This window comes from Lynx canadensis, chromosome C1, assembly GCF_007474595.2.
Source record: "Lynx canadensis isolate LIC74 chromosome C1, mLynCan4.pri.v2, whole genome shotgun sequence".
Taxonomy (NCBI): domain Eukaryota; kingdom Metazoa; phylum Chordata; class Mammalia; order Carnivora; family Felidae; genus Lynx; species Lynx canadensis.
The window spans coordinates 200,524,015-200,539,929 of NC_044310.1; the positions used below are offsets into that span (position 1 = coordinate 200,524,015).

Consider the following 15,915-nt stretch of genomic DNA (forward strand, 5'->3'; position numbering starts at 1 on the left):
AGCCCGCTGCGGGGCTTGAACTCATGAACCACGAGATCATGACCTAAGCCGAAGTCAAACGCTTAACCATCTTAACCACCCAGGTGCCCCAAATGAATAACATTTTAAAAGCAGAATGGATACCCTGTAACCATCCATCAGCCAGCGAAGAATACAGGTTACAAAACTGCATTGTGAACACTTTCCTATGTTGTTAAATGTTCCTTTAAAATTTCCCCCATGCCCATGTTATAATTTTGCTAATAACTTTGAGTCAGACATTTGAGTTATTTCAGCTCACTGTTCTAAGTAATAGCAGCTTACATAGGAATTCGTGAATGTGGACTATATGGTAAGTGTAGATTTGAAGGAGAAAGTCACCGCGACTCAGGGATGTGCGTACTTTGAAGGCTTTGTTGCACATCACGGGTGCCCGGTGAACTTGGGTGTTTGTTCCCCACACCTCATCAGCTCTTGGCAAATCTCACATGGGCAAGGTCTCCCAGAGTGCTTCCCGCCACTTGTCCATCGTTTCCTCTCCCTGTCTTGTTAGCCAGTGCGGAGTGAGTGAGTGTGGGTGGGAGGGAAGGACCTGACGAGAGCGGTGGTGGTGTCCAAAGGGCGTGGGAGTGAATGTCAGGACCAAGGACGACCGGGGTGCCGTCTGCTTGTGGCCCTCCCGCTGCAGGTGTGGTCAGTACCTGGAAGCCTGGCTCTGTCCCCTTGGTGTATCCTGTGAGGGACCGTGTTATGTGAGAGGGCCTGGCCTGCTGCAAGGACCCTGTGAGGGGACATGAATGGACTTCAGGACGTCTGTGAGCTCACTGGCCAGAAGTGAGCTAGCTCCATCCGAGTCTAAACAGGGTCTGTAGCTGAGAAAGAGTTTAAGACACTGTCACGGGGTCGCGTCTCCAGTAAGAGTTCCCGGGAAGTTTGAATTGTTCAGTTGGGCCTCGGTCACAACATAGGAGGGATGGTGGTTCCGCTGCACTGTCAGTGGCCTCCTGGCTTCCTGTGGTTCCGGGTTATCTTTCTTCCTTCTCATCAAGTCCTAGAGGAAAGATGCTGTTAAGAGCCGGGGAGCTGTTTTGGCCAGGCAGCTCCTCCTCCGTTGTGGTGCCCATTGTTTAAGGTATCATTTGGTAGTGTTTCTATAAAACGTGTGTGTATTTTGCTTTAAAACATGTATTATATACATGTGCACTTATATAGAGATATACATAATGTATGTAACGAGTAACATTTTACTTATTTTTGTAAGTTTATTTATTTTTATTTATTTAGAGAAATAGAGAGCAAGCGGGGGGGGGGGGGGGCAGAGAGCGAGGGAGACACAGTCCCAAGCAGGCTCCACAGCCTGGCTGTGGCTGCTTTCCTGAGTTATCCACAAGTTCAGGGCCATATGTGTTATTACTGTGGGGTCACTTCTTTGTTCCGTGAAGACGCTGTTGTGTCCGTGACCGGCCTCACAGGGCCCAGGCACAGAAAAACTGAGGGCATCTGTAATCCCACCCTTGCTAGTGGAAGGAGAGGGCCACCCTAGCGAAGATGGTAAGAGTGTCCTCCCTGGGGGCCCAGAGCGATAGAAAATGTTATCTTGTGACATTGTGAAACTATGTGTGCATCTCCTGTGTTAGCATTCTCAATTAGTATTTATTTAGATGCAAACTATAAAGAAAACATGGTTTCTTCTCCTAGGAGGTCAATCACCTTATGTGGGAGCCAGGCCAAAACACGTGAATAACGGTTTTGAGATGATACTAGAATAAGCTAATTGGAGCCAGTTGGAATCAATTGAGTAAGTCTTGGATAGAATTAAACTTAGTTAGGGGCGCCTGGGTGGCTCAGTCAGTTAAACATCCGACTTTGGCTCAGGTCATGTTCTCACGGCTCATGAGTTTGAGCCCCACGTTGGGCTCTGTGCTGACAGCTCGGAGCCTGGAGTCTACTGCGGATTCTGTGTCTCCCTCTCTCTCTGCCCCTTCCCTGCTTATGCTTGGTCTTTCTCTCTCTCTCAAAAATAAAAATAAACATTAAAAAAAATTAAAAGAAAAGCTTTAAAAAAAAAAGAAGTAAACTGAGGTATGGACACGATGTGGTAGAAGAGAAAGGGGGAGGCAAGAGCAGCACGGGCCACTGGCGCATGGAAGTCGCTGGCTGTAGTAAATGGCTTAAATAGCTTAGCAAGACTGCATTTCAGCCTCTCATGTGAGCTCGGCACAGACGGCGGGTGAAGCCCCATTCCAGGGGCTTTTGTACTCACAACAGTTCTTGGGAGGTGACCGGGTCCCTGTAATGTCACGTTTCCAATGACACGGTAGAGTCTATACAGTTCCTATGGCTTGGCTAAAGTCAGGGCCTCCTGGCTCTGATAACTGGCATTCGAGTCTGTAAAGCTCAGAGCGGTGATGATTGTGTCAGCTTCTCCCAGGGTTCCCAGAGTGGGAGACTTTAAACCTAGTCTTCTGTTTCCACAGAACCGGCAGCAAAAAGAAGCCCTCCTCCTCTTCTTCAGTAGAACAGCTGAAGCGAAAATCCCGTGTGTCATGTGAGTGGCCCCCACATGCTGACTTCTCTCTCCCACCCTCTGTCTCTCCCTCGTCTTTCGAAAGATAACACCTATTACCTTAGTCCGCCAGAATGGTTTTATTGCTCTGTATGAAATGATCAGGCATTAGAATTATTGCTGCTTCCGTACAAGGCTTAGGGCAGCACGGCTCATCACCACAGGGCAGAAGCGGGCCTGTCCCGGGAGCAGTGCCAGTATGAGTTTGGGGTCCTTGAGAGATCCTGTCTTGACCACTCATCAGTGGAGCTGCTGCACTTACAAGGAGGGTAGGGGTTGACCAAACACTAAGGGGAGCTTTTTCCCTTATTAGGAAAACTATGGTCACTTGCTTGTAGAAAAACATTAGGGGTTTCATGGAAGACCGAGAAGGTTCCCTCATATGGGGATTCTCTGGGGTTCTCCAAAGACAGAAGTTTCAGCTGTTCTTTACCTACATAGAAAGGCTGTCGTACAAACTGTCCAAGCTTGCTCAAAAGATACAGGCAAGTGGCCACTGTCACACTGAGTTTTCCTTCTGCCTTATAAACTAAGGCTGAAGTCATAATTCCTATTCTTAAATGTATTCACTGACTTGAAAAATTGTCTGCTTTTCTTAAAGAAAGGAAAAACCCACTCATGTTCAAATATTCACTGTGGTAGAAACTTGAGGCAATTCTCATGACGTGCGTTTGCCTAATTTTTTATTGTTTAACATTCATGTGAGGCTCTGGCAGGATAATGGTCCAAGTGATTTAATTACAATGAAAATGAACTTAGTGTGGGCTGAGCGGTGCCAGCTTGGCTGTGGGGACCAAGATCTGTGGATAAATTGAGACACAGACAGCCTACCTCACCCTCTCACTCAGCCTCCAGATACCCCAGCCTCTCCAGCCTCTCCCTCTGCACCCCTAAATGCGGTAAGGGAGAGTTCACTGCATTATTCAAATCTAAGTTTCTGCACAAAAAGACTGCTGAATGTTGGCCGGCTCTCCTTCAGCCTCTGGGCACTGCCCTTTTCATTTATGATCCTGTTAGGAAACTAATGAACTCCAGATGTGGTTTTACAACCTGGAAACTTATCTCTCAGAAACTAATCTGAATTGCCCCCACCACCCCATCTCTCACGAGCTGCTGAATAACAGATGGCAAGGGTGTGATCCTTTCCCTCAGTCTCTCAGCTCGGGACCTACAAAATCCAGGGTCTCTTGAGTGCTAGCCACAGAACCAGCCATTTTTCTTAGAAAGTTTAAATCTAGCCATTCAGCCACCTCATAAATAAACTTTGGTAATATCTGGTCTTCATCCGTTTAGGCTGCCGTAACAAAAATGCCATAGATTGGGTGGCTTGAACAACAGAGATGTATTTCTCGCATTTCTAGAGGCTGAGAAGTCCAAGATCAAGGCACCGGCACATGAGGTGCCTGGTAAGGGCCGTCTTCCTGGCTCCCAGACAGCTGTCTTCTCACTTTGTCCTCACGTGACAGAAGGGGTGAGGATGCTCTCTGGGGTCTCTTTGATAAGATCATTAATTTCATTCATGAGAGCTCTATCCTTATGACCTTATCACCTCCCAAAGGTCTCATCTCACAGTAACATCACCTTGGGGGTTATCATTCACCATGATTTGGTGAGGGGGGGGGGGCACAGACATCCAGTCTGTTACCTGCCTTGTACATACTTTCTCAAAATTCCACGGTAACTTGGGTAGTGCTTTATTGTTTCCAGCCAGTTTTGACATCTGTTAACTCCTTTCACGCTTGGAGCCTCTTTGTGAGATCAAATAAGTGAAACTGGCCCCATTTTCAAAATGCAGAAACTAAGTAAATTTCATGTATATCTCGGAGCCTCAGAGTCATACAACTAGTAAGTGGAAATGACATTATAAATCTTAAAACCCCAATTTCCTCTGCTAATGGTTTTTCTTCCCTTTTTTGCTGTTGTTTGTCTGTTTTCATTTTAATGGGCATCTTTTGATACAAAAGCCAATGGTATTGTGGTAGGCAGATATTTCCAGCCTGGCAATTTAGGGACTTGGGAAGGGTAGAAATACAAAGCCGTGTCTGAGATGCAAAGGAGAGAGAGGAATTAGGAAAACTGACACCTATAGTTGTTAATGAGCTGTCCAGCTTGATTGTATGGCTTTGTGACTTTTTGATGCTCTAGCAATAAACTTTCTTGCTTATATCATGGCAAATTTTATGTCTCTCAAACTAATTAAAGTAGATTCTATTAGTACCAACTATTCACAGATTAAACTCAAATCCATTCCCTGGTTGGCCAGTGTTGCTTGAAAATAATTCTTAGATGCTTAGAGGAAGCCTTTGAGATTTGTCCTTCTCCATGGAGGGCAATGTCTGTTCTGTGCCCAGACACACCCACGTGTGAGGAAGGCCTCAGGCAGAGTGAGTCCTGTTTGTGTCTGAGGAGGCTCACCTTCCAGTTGCCCTTGTGGGAACAGTGACCTGTCCTGGGATTGTGAACCCTCCGCAGGGCATTAATCCCAGGGAAGCCATAAGAGTTTGTTGACTGGGTGATACACCACCCCCACCCTACAGCTCCCCAGGGTAGCTGCCTTCCTTCGGGGCCATGGCTAAAGATGGGCGTGGGAAGTCAAGAAAAAACACAGTTGTGGAAGAGAGAAGTAAATCAAGGGGAGAATAAAGAGCACGCAAATATGGTTCTTCACTCCATCTTCCTTTGCCTCAGAAAAAAAATTCCCTTACCACTGACTTAACTGTTGGCTTTGCAGCTTGCCGTCTAATGTGCGAGGGAACTAGGGAGCTTTTCCCGACCGTCTCTTCAGTACTAATACTTACGTTTCAATATTGCACTTCCAGAAATTTGATTACTGTCAAGAATCCCTTAATCCCCCGCTTAGGCATTTTCAGATCTTAGACGACATTGCAATTTGTATTGAAAACACATTACAACAATAGTAGAGCAGAAAAAGTGAAACTGTTAATTGTCTTCTGTGATCCCAGATAGTAAGAAAGTTTCAGCAACATCATCAGAGACACATAAAACATAACACTATTTTGATTTATTAGCGTGCGGGAGATGACGTAAAAGTAAGGAATAACTCTTTCAGCACATGGCAGAAGGTGGCTTCCCTGCAGCTCCTAATTTTGCTTCTTCTGTTCAGGTGACCTGGTGTGAGCAGTAGAGCTGAGAGGTCAGCTCCCAGAGAAAGGGAGGGAAAGGGCTGGGGAGAGAGCAGGTACCTCAAAGGTGTCTGCTAAAAATGCAGTGAAGTCATTTCAGCTGGATAAGTATATGTTTACTTCATTGTGCTGTCATTGTCAAATGCAGTGAATACGTCCTGGACCTACTGGAAAGTGGAAAAGAGAAGTTTCTAGTGTTTGCACACCATAAGGTGGTTCTGGATGCACTTACTAAAGAGCTTGAGAGAAAGGTGAGCCCCTTCAAAATTCAACACAGGATATGCTTAAGAAATCGTTTCCTTTTTAAGGTCATAAATTTTTTCTCCTGCAATTATTTTTTTTCTGAAAATTTTAGAGGTGGTTCATTAATCCATCTGGGTTTGAATTTTGTATATGATGTGATGTAGGAAGCCAGGCAGTAGAATTAAAAGCCATAATCCTTGGAAAGGAAAAATCAGAGCTGTCAGTATATTCAGGAGACTCAAGCCAACTAATTGGAAAATTATTAGAATGCACAAGAGTTTAGGAGAGTGCCTAGATTCCAAATAAATACACTAAATAAATTGATTTTTTGTGTACCAGCTATAACTAATTAGTAAATATTCAAGTTCACAGCACAAAAAAGCATAAAGTACCTAAAAGTAATCTCACCAAGAAGAGTGTAGAAACCAATGAAGAGTTGGAGAGATTTGGGCCATGCTCTATTGAAAAAGCACAAGGCTGTAAAAAACTGGTCCTTCCCAAATGAATTTGTAGGTTTAACTCAATCCTAATAAAAATTCCAGTTGGGTATTTTAAGGGAACTTTATATTATTGTGCTAAAAGAGTCTCAGAAAATAAGGAGGATAGCTAAGACAATGTTGAAAAAGAACAATGTTAATAGACTTGTGTCTCCAAATATTAAAATCTGTTATAAAACTCATGCTTGTCCCAGAACTGGTGTTCAGATGGGTGGAATAGAATGGAGAGCCCTATTTAGTGTTAAGAACTCTTTAGTTAAGTAGCCCTTTAGTATTTAAAAAAAAAAAAAAAATAGTGTACTATCAAGGAGTCATCAAAAATTTGGCTTAATTTATTCAACAGATCAAGTTTGGATAATTGGCTAAGTAATTGGATGGAACACTTAAATGAAACTCAACTTCACTGTTTATTAAATTTCAGACAAATCAAAGCTCATTAAAGCCATGAAGCATTAGAAGAAACTAGATGAATGTATAGCTAATCATTGGATGGAGAATGACCTTCTAAATGTAAAAACAATGAAAGAAATCACAAAGGAAAGGATTGATTTAAATTACCTAAAAATATGGATCTGTTCTGTCACACATATACACTGTGGTTAAACCAAGGGCTTTTTTTTTTTTTTTTTTTGTACATTTGGTACCTTTTGGCGGGACAATTTGGCAATAACTTAATGCACACTCGAATTTTTCCCAGCTTCTCTTCTAGGAATTTATCCTAAGGAAATAATCAAACTGGTCAGATTTATGTATAAGATTTCAAAGATTTATGCATAAGATTTGTGATATTATTTATAATATCAAATAGAGACCTAAATGTTCATCAATAGGCATACTGCTAAATGATAGTCCATTCAACTATAAAAAATAATAGCGTAGATCTGTGCTTCTTTTTTTTTTTTTTTTTTAATTTTTTTTTTTAACGTTTATTTATTTTTGGGACAGAGAGAGACAGAGCATGAACGGGGGAGGGGCAGAAAGAGAGGGAGACACAGAATCGGAAGCAGGCTCCAGGCTCTGAGCCATCAGCCCAGAGCCTGATGCGGGGCTCGAACTCACGGACCGCGAGATCGTGACCTGAGCTGAAGTCGGACGCTTAACCGACTGCGCCACCCAGGCGCCCCTGTGCTTCTTAACTTTGTGGAGATCAGAGGACCGTTTAAAAAGAACCTGAGATATGAAAAAATTCAACTCCACTCATAATCAAAGAAATGAAAACCAATCACATCAGCAGAGGTTTTAAAAACGTGCAGTGCTCAGGGTGCCTGAGTGGTTCAGTCGGTTAAGCGTCCGACTACGGCTCAGGTCATGATCTCACGGCTCGTGAGTTCCAGCCCCGCGTCGGGTTCTGGACTGACAGCTCAAAGCCTGGAGCTGCTTCAGATTCTGTGTCTCCCTCTGTCTGCCCCTCCGCTGCTTGCACTCTGTCTCTCGCATTGTCTCAAAAATAAATAAGCATTAAAAAAAAAATTTTTTTTTAAACATGCAGTGCTCACTTTTGATAACGGTGCAGTGAGCTGGACATCCTCATTCGTTACTTACTGGAAAGCGATTCTGCGATAATATCAGGATCCTTAAACTCAATCTCCCTTTTGCCCAAGTACTTTGATTTTCAGTAGTACAGTCTAAGGAAATAACCAAATATGGGCAAAGAACCATGAACAGATTTATTTTAACCCATCCTTTAAAAATGTTTTAGAGATTTTTATTAGAAATTCTTTCTATTAGAAAATTTTATATTAGAAATAGCCTTATAGAGCTATAACTGATGTGGAATAAACTACATGTAAAGTGTGCAGCTTGGTAAGAATCAAGATAGTCAATGTGTCTGTTGGCCCCAGGAATTTCCTTGTGCCCTTGGTCATCTCTCCTGTCTCTCCCTGCCCTCCTGTCTCCAGGCCACCACAGGGCTGCTCTCTGTCACTGTAAATTAATTTGCATTTTTAGGGCATGATATAAATGTGGAATAATACAGTGTGCACTCTTTCTTTTAATTTGATTTCTCTCAACATATTTTGAGATTCCTATCTGGTATTATGGGTATGAGCAGTTCATTCCTTCTTATTGCTGAGTAATATTCCATCATATGCATATACCATGGTTATTATCCATTCACCTGTTGTTGGTGGGCATTCGCCAACCCATCTTTTTTTAGTAAAAATTAAGAATCCGCCAAATGTGAAGGAACACACGATAAATTATACTGTTGCCACGTAACAAATATGGACATTATAAGTTGCGTTTTAGAAAACTTTAATAGTTTAGTTTATTTACAATATGTTTATTAGAAAAAAGCAGGATATAAAACGTTGTGTTTAAAAGATTATCATACACATTGAGAAAAGAGTGACTGGAAAAAATAGGTCGGTAATAGGACTGATATCTGAATTTTTTTGTAATGTTTATCGTTAGAAAAAAATAAATGCCCCTTAAAAGCCAATAAAGCTAAACTGGACAAGCAAGGACCGTGTGGCCCAGCAGTTGGCCCCTGGGCACTTAACCTCAGAGGAGTGAAAGCGCGTGTGTTCACGGAAACACGTGTGCAGGTGTTCATGGCACACGAACACACAGGTGTAGTAGCCCCACGCTGGAGCCGACCCAGGTTCCCTCCAGAGGTGAATGGCAAAACTGGCACGTCCACACTACGGAGTAGGACTCAGTAATAAAACAGGAAAGAGCTACCACCACCTGCAACACGCTGGATGATCTTAGGGGTGATGCCAGTGAAAAGAGCCCGCCCTGCTCCCCGCCCCTGTCCCTGCAGCACGTGCAGCACATCCGCATCGACGGCTCCACCTCCTCAGCAGACCGGGACGACCTGTGCCGGCAGTTCCAGCTGTTCGAGAGTCACGCCGTGGCCGTGCTGTCCATCACTGCCGCCAGCATGGGCCTCACCTTCTCCTCGGCTGACCTGGTGGTGTTCGCCGAGCTGTTCTGGAATCCAGGGGTAAGGGACGCGCGCGACCTGAGCTCCCCGGGTGCGCTCGTGGCCGTGGGGCAGCAGGAGCGAGTGTCAGTCTGGGCAGACAAGGTTCCCTGTAGCTGTCAGCTGTCCCTAGCGCCAGTTACTCTTCCGTCTGTCCCTGTGGGGCCTCGTAGACACATTTCTACTTCCCACACATCCATCGTAAAAGGAACGAAGCCTCGCACATCGATTGGCTTGTTAGGTCTTCACGACAGCCTCATAAGGACTAGGATTATCTACTCCGTCTTGCCAATGGGAATATGGAAGTTTTAGAAGGCTAGAAGGAACCTTAGCATCCATCCCTCTGTGAGGAAATTGGGGCACAGGTAGCTCAGGTGCATAGCTCTACCCGAACGGGGTCCTGTGGCGGCAGCAGCCGCAGCCCAGGCCTCTGGCTTTCCAGCCTGGGTCCCTTCTATTAACCATCACTGTGAGCTGCTTAGCCGATGGGGCCACGACAGGCAACCGCTGTGAGTGTTCCCTGAACGTGGTCCTTGTGCCCACTGGCCTTATCTGATCAGCTAAGAGCTGTGACAGCAGATATGGGTCACTGGCCACACGGAGGGCCCTGCTTCATGATGGATGGGCTTCGAGGCTGAGGCCTTGTATAATAGAAACAATGCTCTTGGGTTTTGTTATTTATTGTAGTGCTTACCACCATATTAAAAAAATCGCCCTACCCCTAATCATATATGGACTCTCCCTTGGTTGCGATGTGTTCGTTTATTTAGAAGGTAATGGTTTCTTTCACTGCGAGAAGAATGGAAGTGTGCCAGGCTTCCTTCATGTGCCCTTCAGTGCGGCCTCGTGCTCACTGCTCGTTCCCTCATGGCACCTAGTGCTGTGCCCAGTACCAGAGGTCCATTCGCAGCTGTCCGGCCACAGATTCTAGTTCTCCCAGCCAGCATTTTTGTTTGGTTTTCTCTTTAGTTGGATGACAGCTTGTTTGAAGGTAGAGGCTCTCTGGCCTGCTGCCTTGGGTCATGGAGTGAAGTCCTTTGAGGAGGAAGGGTGTGGTGGGCTCGGGGGCAGGGGGCCGCCCGCTTCCGTCCTCATCCCTGGGTCTCACAGGTGCTGCTCCAAGCTGAGGACCGGGTGCACCGAATCGGACAGTCCAGCTCCGTGAGCATCCATTACCTCGTGGCGAAAGGCACAGCTGACGACTACCTCTGGTATGGCCAGCCCCTGGGGTTGAGTGGGGCTGACAGCAATGATGTATTTTCCTTCCTAACTGCCCCTGCTCTTGCTGGTGTCTTCAGGGACCCGTGCAGAAGGCCCAGGAACGATGCCCTCCCGTTTCCACCATAAGCGGGCCTCCTTCTCAGCCTTCACTCACAGCTTGCTGGGTGCATGAGGAATAAGGCGATGTGGCTCCTTTCCCACTGGCCTGACCAAGGTGGGGGGAGCCGATTGTGATGAAGTGTAGGTGTAGGTTTGCTTGTAAGACACTGTGTCCCAGCCATGAAAGCACTGCTGAGACACACAGTGATATCCCCCTGTGCCCCCTTTACGCCACGTGTTGGTACACTAAGGCCATCTTCCAGAAGTGCTGCTGACCATCAGAGAGAGTGGCTCACTCTGGGCCAGGAGGTGCTTTCTCAGCAGAGCTGGGGTAAAATTCGCAACGCTGGGGCTCAGGTCTGTTAACCAAACAAAAAATCCCAAAATGCTCCTTCCCAATGCCGTTTACCCCTGCCAAATGCTAACTTTTTTGATTATCTCGTTAGTTACTACTACTCTGTTTCCAGCCTTATGACTACAGAGTCTTACCTTTGCCATACGTGTAGGCGGTCCCTGCTTCCCAATTCTTTGGATTTGTGGATTTGTTAACTGGGCATCTCATAAGAGCACCAGGTTCAGAATTTTGTTTTAAATTTTTTTTTTAATGTTTATTTCTCAAGAGAGAGAGAGCACAAAAGGGGGAGGAGCAGAGAGAGAGGGAGACACAGAATCTGAAGCAGGCTCCAGGCTCTGAGCTGTCAGCACAGAGACTGATGTGGGGCTCGAACTGACAAACTGCGAGATCATGACCTGAGCTGAAGTTGGATGCTTAACCAACTGAGTCACCCAGGTGCCCCCAGAATTTTGTTTTAATGAGACATTTATTTCCTCTACATCTTCCAATAGAACTTTGAACCTCATGATATGAGCCCTAAATTGGTTCACAGCTGAGAGGAGGGAAATATTTTTGGATGGGTATTTGTGCCTTGAGAGCTGCAAAGAAGTGAAACAGCATGCCTCAGTCCTATAAAATCAAGGAGGGTGGTCTCCTTTTAATCAGTCTGCTGGTTCTGTGCCGCTTGTAGTCACTGCAGCTCATTTCTCCCCAATAGGCCCATGATTCAAGAGAAGATTAAAGTTCTGGGTGAAGCCGGACTTTCTCAGACCAATTTTTCAGAAATGGCAGAAGCCACTGATTATTTCCACAAGGTAACACCAGCACATGACTCCTTGCCACTGGGGCGGGGTGGGGGGGGGGTGTGCATTAAGTTGTCTGCTCAGCCCTTGGGTCCTGAGAGAGAAGGTGTGGATGCCTCCTGGGGATTTCCCCCAGCCTCGTGCAGATAGGCGGCCTTACGGTAGCTCAGTAGCTCATCTGGAAACCTCGGTGTCCTCTCCTTCTCATGGAACTGCCCAGAATCAGAAGGGGAGTTAAATCAGCAAAATCTTTGAGTGACAGGAAGACCAGAGAGTCTGAGGATTTGATCTTTCATTTACATTCATTTAGCAACTAAAGGCTTCCTTTCAAATGTAATTATTGAGATAAATAATAACTCAGATCATTTTTTCCTTTTTTTTTTTTTGAGAGAGAGGGGGCACAAGTAAGTGAGGGGCAGAGAGAGGGAGAGAAAGAGAATCCCACGAGAGACACTAAGAGCGAGAGAGAGGGAGAGAGAGAGAAGCGGGCTCACCTGAAGCAGGACTTGAACTCGTAAACCCCGAGATCATGACCTGTGCTTAAGTCAGATGCTTAACCAGACTGAGCCACCCAGGTGCCCCACAGAGATCATATTTTTAAATGTAGAGTGCAAATTATCCTTATAGATAGAAACAGTTAATAAGCTAATTTTAAAACAACCTTAGTTTTGGGGTGCCTGGGTGGCTGAGTTGGTTAAACATCCGACTTTGGCTCAGGTCATAATCTCACTGTAAGTGGGTTCAAGCCCCGCATCGGGCTCTGTGCTGTCAGCTCAGAACCAGGGGCCTGCTTCAGATTCTGTGTCTCTTTCTCTTTGTCCCTCCCCTGCTCACACTTTTTCTCTCTCAAAAATAAATTAAAAATCATTAAAAAATAATAAATTGAAAATTTCAAACACTTAATTTAAAAACAAATAAGACAAACTTACTTTTGAGCTTTTTAAAGAACTCTCAAATTCAGTTGGATGGTAAATATTTTAACAGAGCCTTGGTTATCATATGCCCTTTGAAAAGAAGGAGGCTTATTTTTAAAGGATTCTGAATTGGTGCGAATGAATTTATTTAGAACTCATTTATCATACTGCCCTTACCATCACTTACTCTGAATTAGTGAAGAATTTCTGCCTATGGTACAAGTGCGAGATAATATAAATGCAGTTTATCAATATTTGTTTTGATTGATAATTACATCTATTTTTTTAATTAAAAGAGGGCTGAAAATTTCATCAACTAGTAGGAAAAGAAGACGTTGCCTCCTAGTAGGAGGTAAAAGCAAAAGAGTTTATGTCTTGCTGAGATAGCCTGCCTTCCGAGAGGGGAAGTGGAATACTAATCTGATCTTGGAACTTCCTTCCATTAATCATGCATGCTCCGAATTAGCTCACGGTCTTGCCACCATCATAATCAAATGCAGGCTAACAGTTGTTTTACTTGGAACAGGCTGCCTTGTGGGGCAGCATTTCTTTGACCTTGCAGTTCCTTCAGACAGAGGCCGATGAGACTGTTTCTGGAGGAAGACACGTGGATCACGTGAGGCTGACCTTAATGACCTTTAATATCACTCCTCCTGGGGAAGGCTAGGGTCCTGAAAGGCAAGGGAATGTTGGATGCAGGTTGATTGGATAATCTGGAGCTCTTTGATCAGGTTTCAAGGACTTAGCGTCACCAGTGCCGAGGGCTTTCTGGTAAGGAACAGTGAGGAAATAGAGGCCAGCTAGGTTGAGACCTGATTAGAAAGGGGCTGAAAAACCAGGGAAGCTACTTTAGCATCAGTGAGGTAGACACGGGGACCCCAGGATGTGACAAGAAGATCCTGTTCAAGGACAGCCTGGGGCAGAAGTCAGCCTGGCAGAGACCTGCCAGGGATTGAAATGGGAAGAGGCCTACAGGGGAGCCATTGCAAATCCGTGCAGGTGCCCAGTGACATGGTCTGAGTGAAGGGTGTGCCTGTGGAGCATCGCGGAGGGAACAGACAGGAGAGGCAGACTGGCTGCCAGTTTGATGTAGGACATTCACGGTCGGGACACCCTGGTGATCGCAAGCCAGGGAGATGAGAAAAATGGTGGGGAACCATGAAAACTGGGCTTTTCGGAAAGAGCTGCTGGTGGGAGGATGTAGGATTGAGAGGAGAGATGGTTTTGGTTTAAACAGCTTTAGTTTAATGGGACCGGGATGTCCGCAGAGATCCTGAAAATGTCCCTCTGGATGGAAAGACGGTCAGGGTCAGGAATTCACACTTGCGAGAGGACAGCAGAGGGGTAACAGCGAGCCCATCGCTGTTGTCGCGAGCCTGTCGCTGTGGTTGTAACTGCCGGGCATGACGTGACACCGTGTCGTTGCTGACTGCGTACCTGTGGAGTTGGTGGGCGTATGAAACAAGTGTGGGAATCTGCTCATCGGTGTGTCAAGTATATGTCTGTTTTATTAGTCACTCTGAAAATTAGGGGTAAGCCGTGGCTGAGCACACTGCTTTGGCGTTGAATTACAACTTAACTATTAGCCCTTGGTGGAGAATGGCTTTGCGGGAAGTGAGAGCTTGGGAGCAATTTCAATACCGATTTGGAAAGCTAGAAGGCAGAAAACGTTTCCAACAAATATTATAGTTTGAGAGTGCGTTCTTCAGTTGCTCTCACACCGTTTCTTCCTTTTCCTTCTTTCCTTTTTTTTTTTTTTTCTTTTCCTTTACCCCACGAGTAGCAGAGAAGAAAAGATGTCAGGTGGTAAGGCCACCTGGGGCTGCACCGGCCATCGTGCGGCACTGGACGACGTAAAACGTGCAGCCCCCACCTCTGTGTCTCCCTCCCAGAGGAGGAGGCGGTGGGGGGGGGGGGCAGTGCTGGAGCCCACACTCTTCTGCTCATCGCTTGTTTCCTCTCTCTGATGAAGGACCCAAAGCAGCAGCAGATCTACGACTTCTTCCAGAAGTCCTTTGAGGAAGACGGAAGCGACAGGGAGCTCCTGGAGGCTGCAGAATCCTTTGACCCTGGAAGTGGTTTCCAGGACCTGGGAGGCATGCTGGACGAGAGCACGTTGACGGACAGCCCCCTGAAGAAAAGGAGATTTGAATTTTTTGATAATTTTGACAGCTTTACCTCCCCCCTGTAAGGGGGGGGGGAAAGGCATTTAAAAATCATGGAGTTCATTAAAATAAAGTGTTTTGTTTTTAAAGCTTGCGTTCCTCTTGACATAACAGCAGTGCTGGCGTCTGTCTTCAACCCAGCGCATGACCAGGCCAACGGTCAGCATTTTCTTTCTGGCCTTTCTATGTGGATCTGCTTGGGTCTTAAGCTTGGCTTTTCTGGCTGAGAAATAGAGACAGCAGACTGTAGTTGTGATACTTCATGTTCTTTGAGTAACGAGCCGTGTCCCACACAACCCCTGAAATCTGGATTTTTAAATGTATCGATTCACCAAGTGTTTATAGAGCACCTACTATGTGCCCGGCAGCGTTCTAGGTGCCAGCAATAACTCACCAAACAAAAGAGAGAAAGTTCGTGCCTTTGCAGAGGTGATATCACAGGAGGGGTAATAGTTCTACATCCTACAAAGAAAAGTAAGGAGGTAAGGGCAGAGAGCAGGAGTTGACAAGCTTTTTCTGTAAATAGATAGTGAATAGTTCTGGCTTTATGGGCCAGGTTGTCTCCGTTGGAATGACTCACCTGTGCTGCTGTAGGTCAGAACAACCAGAGGTAATCCAGAAACAAGTGATTATGCCTTTCTTCCAGTAAAACTTTGTCATGGGCACTGAAATTTGAATTCATATGGTTTTCATATGTCATGAATTATTCTTTTTATTTAAGTTTACTTATTTTGAGAGAGAAAGAAAGCACAAGTGGGGAAGGGGCAGAGAGAGAGAGAGAACTCCAAGCAGACTCTTCACTGTCAGTGTGGACCCCCACTTGGGGCTCAATCCCACGAACCATGAGATCATGACCTGAGCTGAAACCGGATGCTTAACCAACTGAGCCACCCAGGCGCCCCATGAATTATTATTCTTTTGATTTATTTTTAGCCATTTAAAAACATGAAAAGATGTGCTTAGCCCACAGGCCATACGAAAGCAGGCGGTGGGCTGGACTTGGCCCTCGGAGCAGTTTGCTAACT

At 45.5% G+C, this 15,915-nt stretch overlaps 1 protein-coding gene across 3 annotated transcripts in view; it reads left to right on the plus strand.

Annotated features, from left to right (window-relative positions):
- Positions 1 to 15,558, plus strand: part of SMARCAL1 (SWI/SNF related, matrix associated, actin dependent regulator of chromatin, subfamily a like 1) — a 54,799-nt gene extending 39,241 nt beyond the window's left edge. For all 3 annotated transcript variants that reach the window (XM_030325336.1, XM_030325335.1, XM_030325338.1), the window contains 6 exons: positions 2,457 to 2,527; positions 5,837 to 5,939; positions 9,193 to 9,375; positions 10,465 to 10,565; positions 11,727 to 11,823; positions 14,698 to 15,558. In XM_030325336.1, the coding sequence (XP_030181196.1) occupies positions 2,457 to 2,527; positions 5,837 to 5,939; positions 9,193 to 9,375; positions 10,465 to 10,565; positions 11,727 to 11,823; positions 14,698 to 14,916 (774 nt within the window). In that variant the 3' untranslated portion in view covers positions 14,917 to 15,558. The remainder of the gene's footprint in view (positions 1 to 2,456; positions 2,528 to 5,836; positions 5,940 to 9,192; positions 9,376 to 10,464; positions 10,566 to 11,726; positions 11,824 to 14,697) is intronic.
- Positions 15,559 to 15,915: the final 357 nt, after the last annotated feature.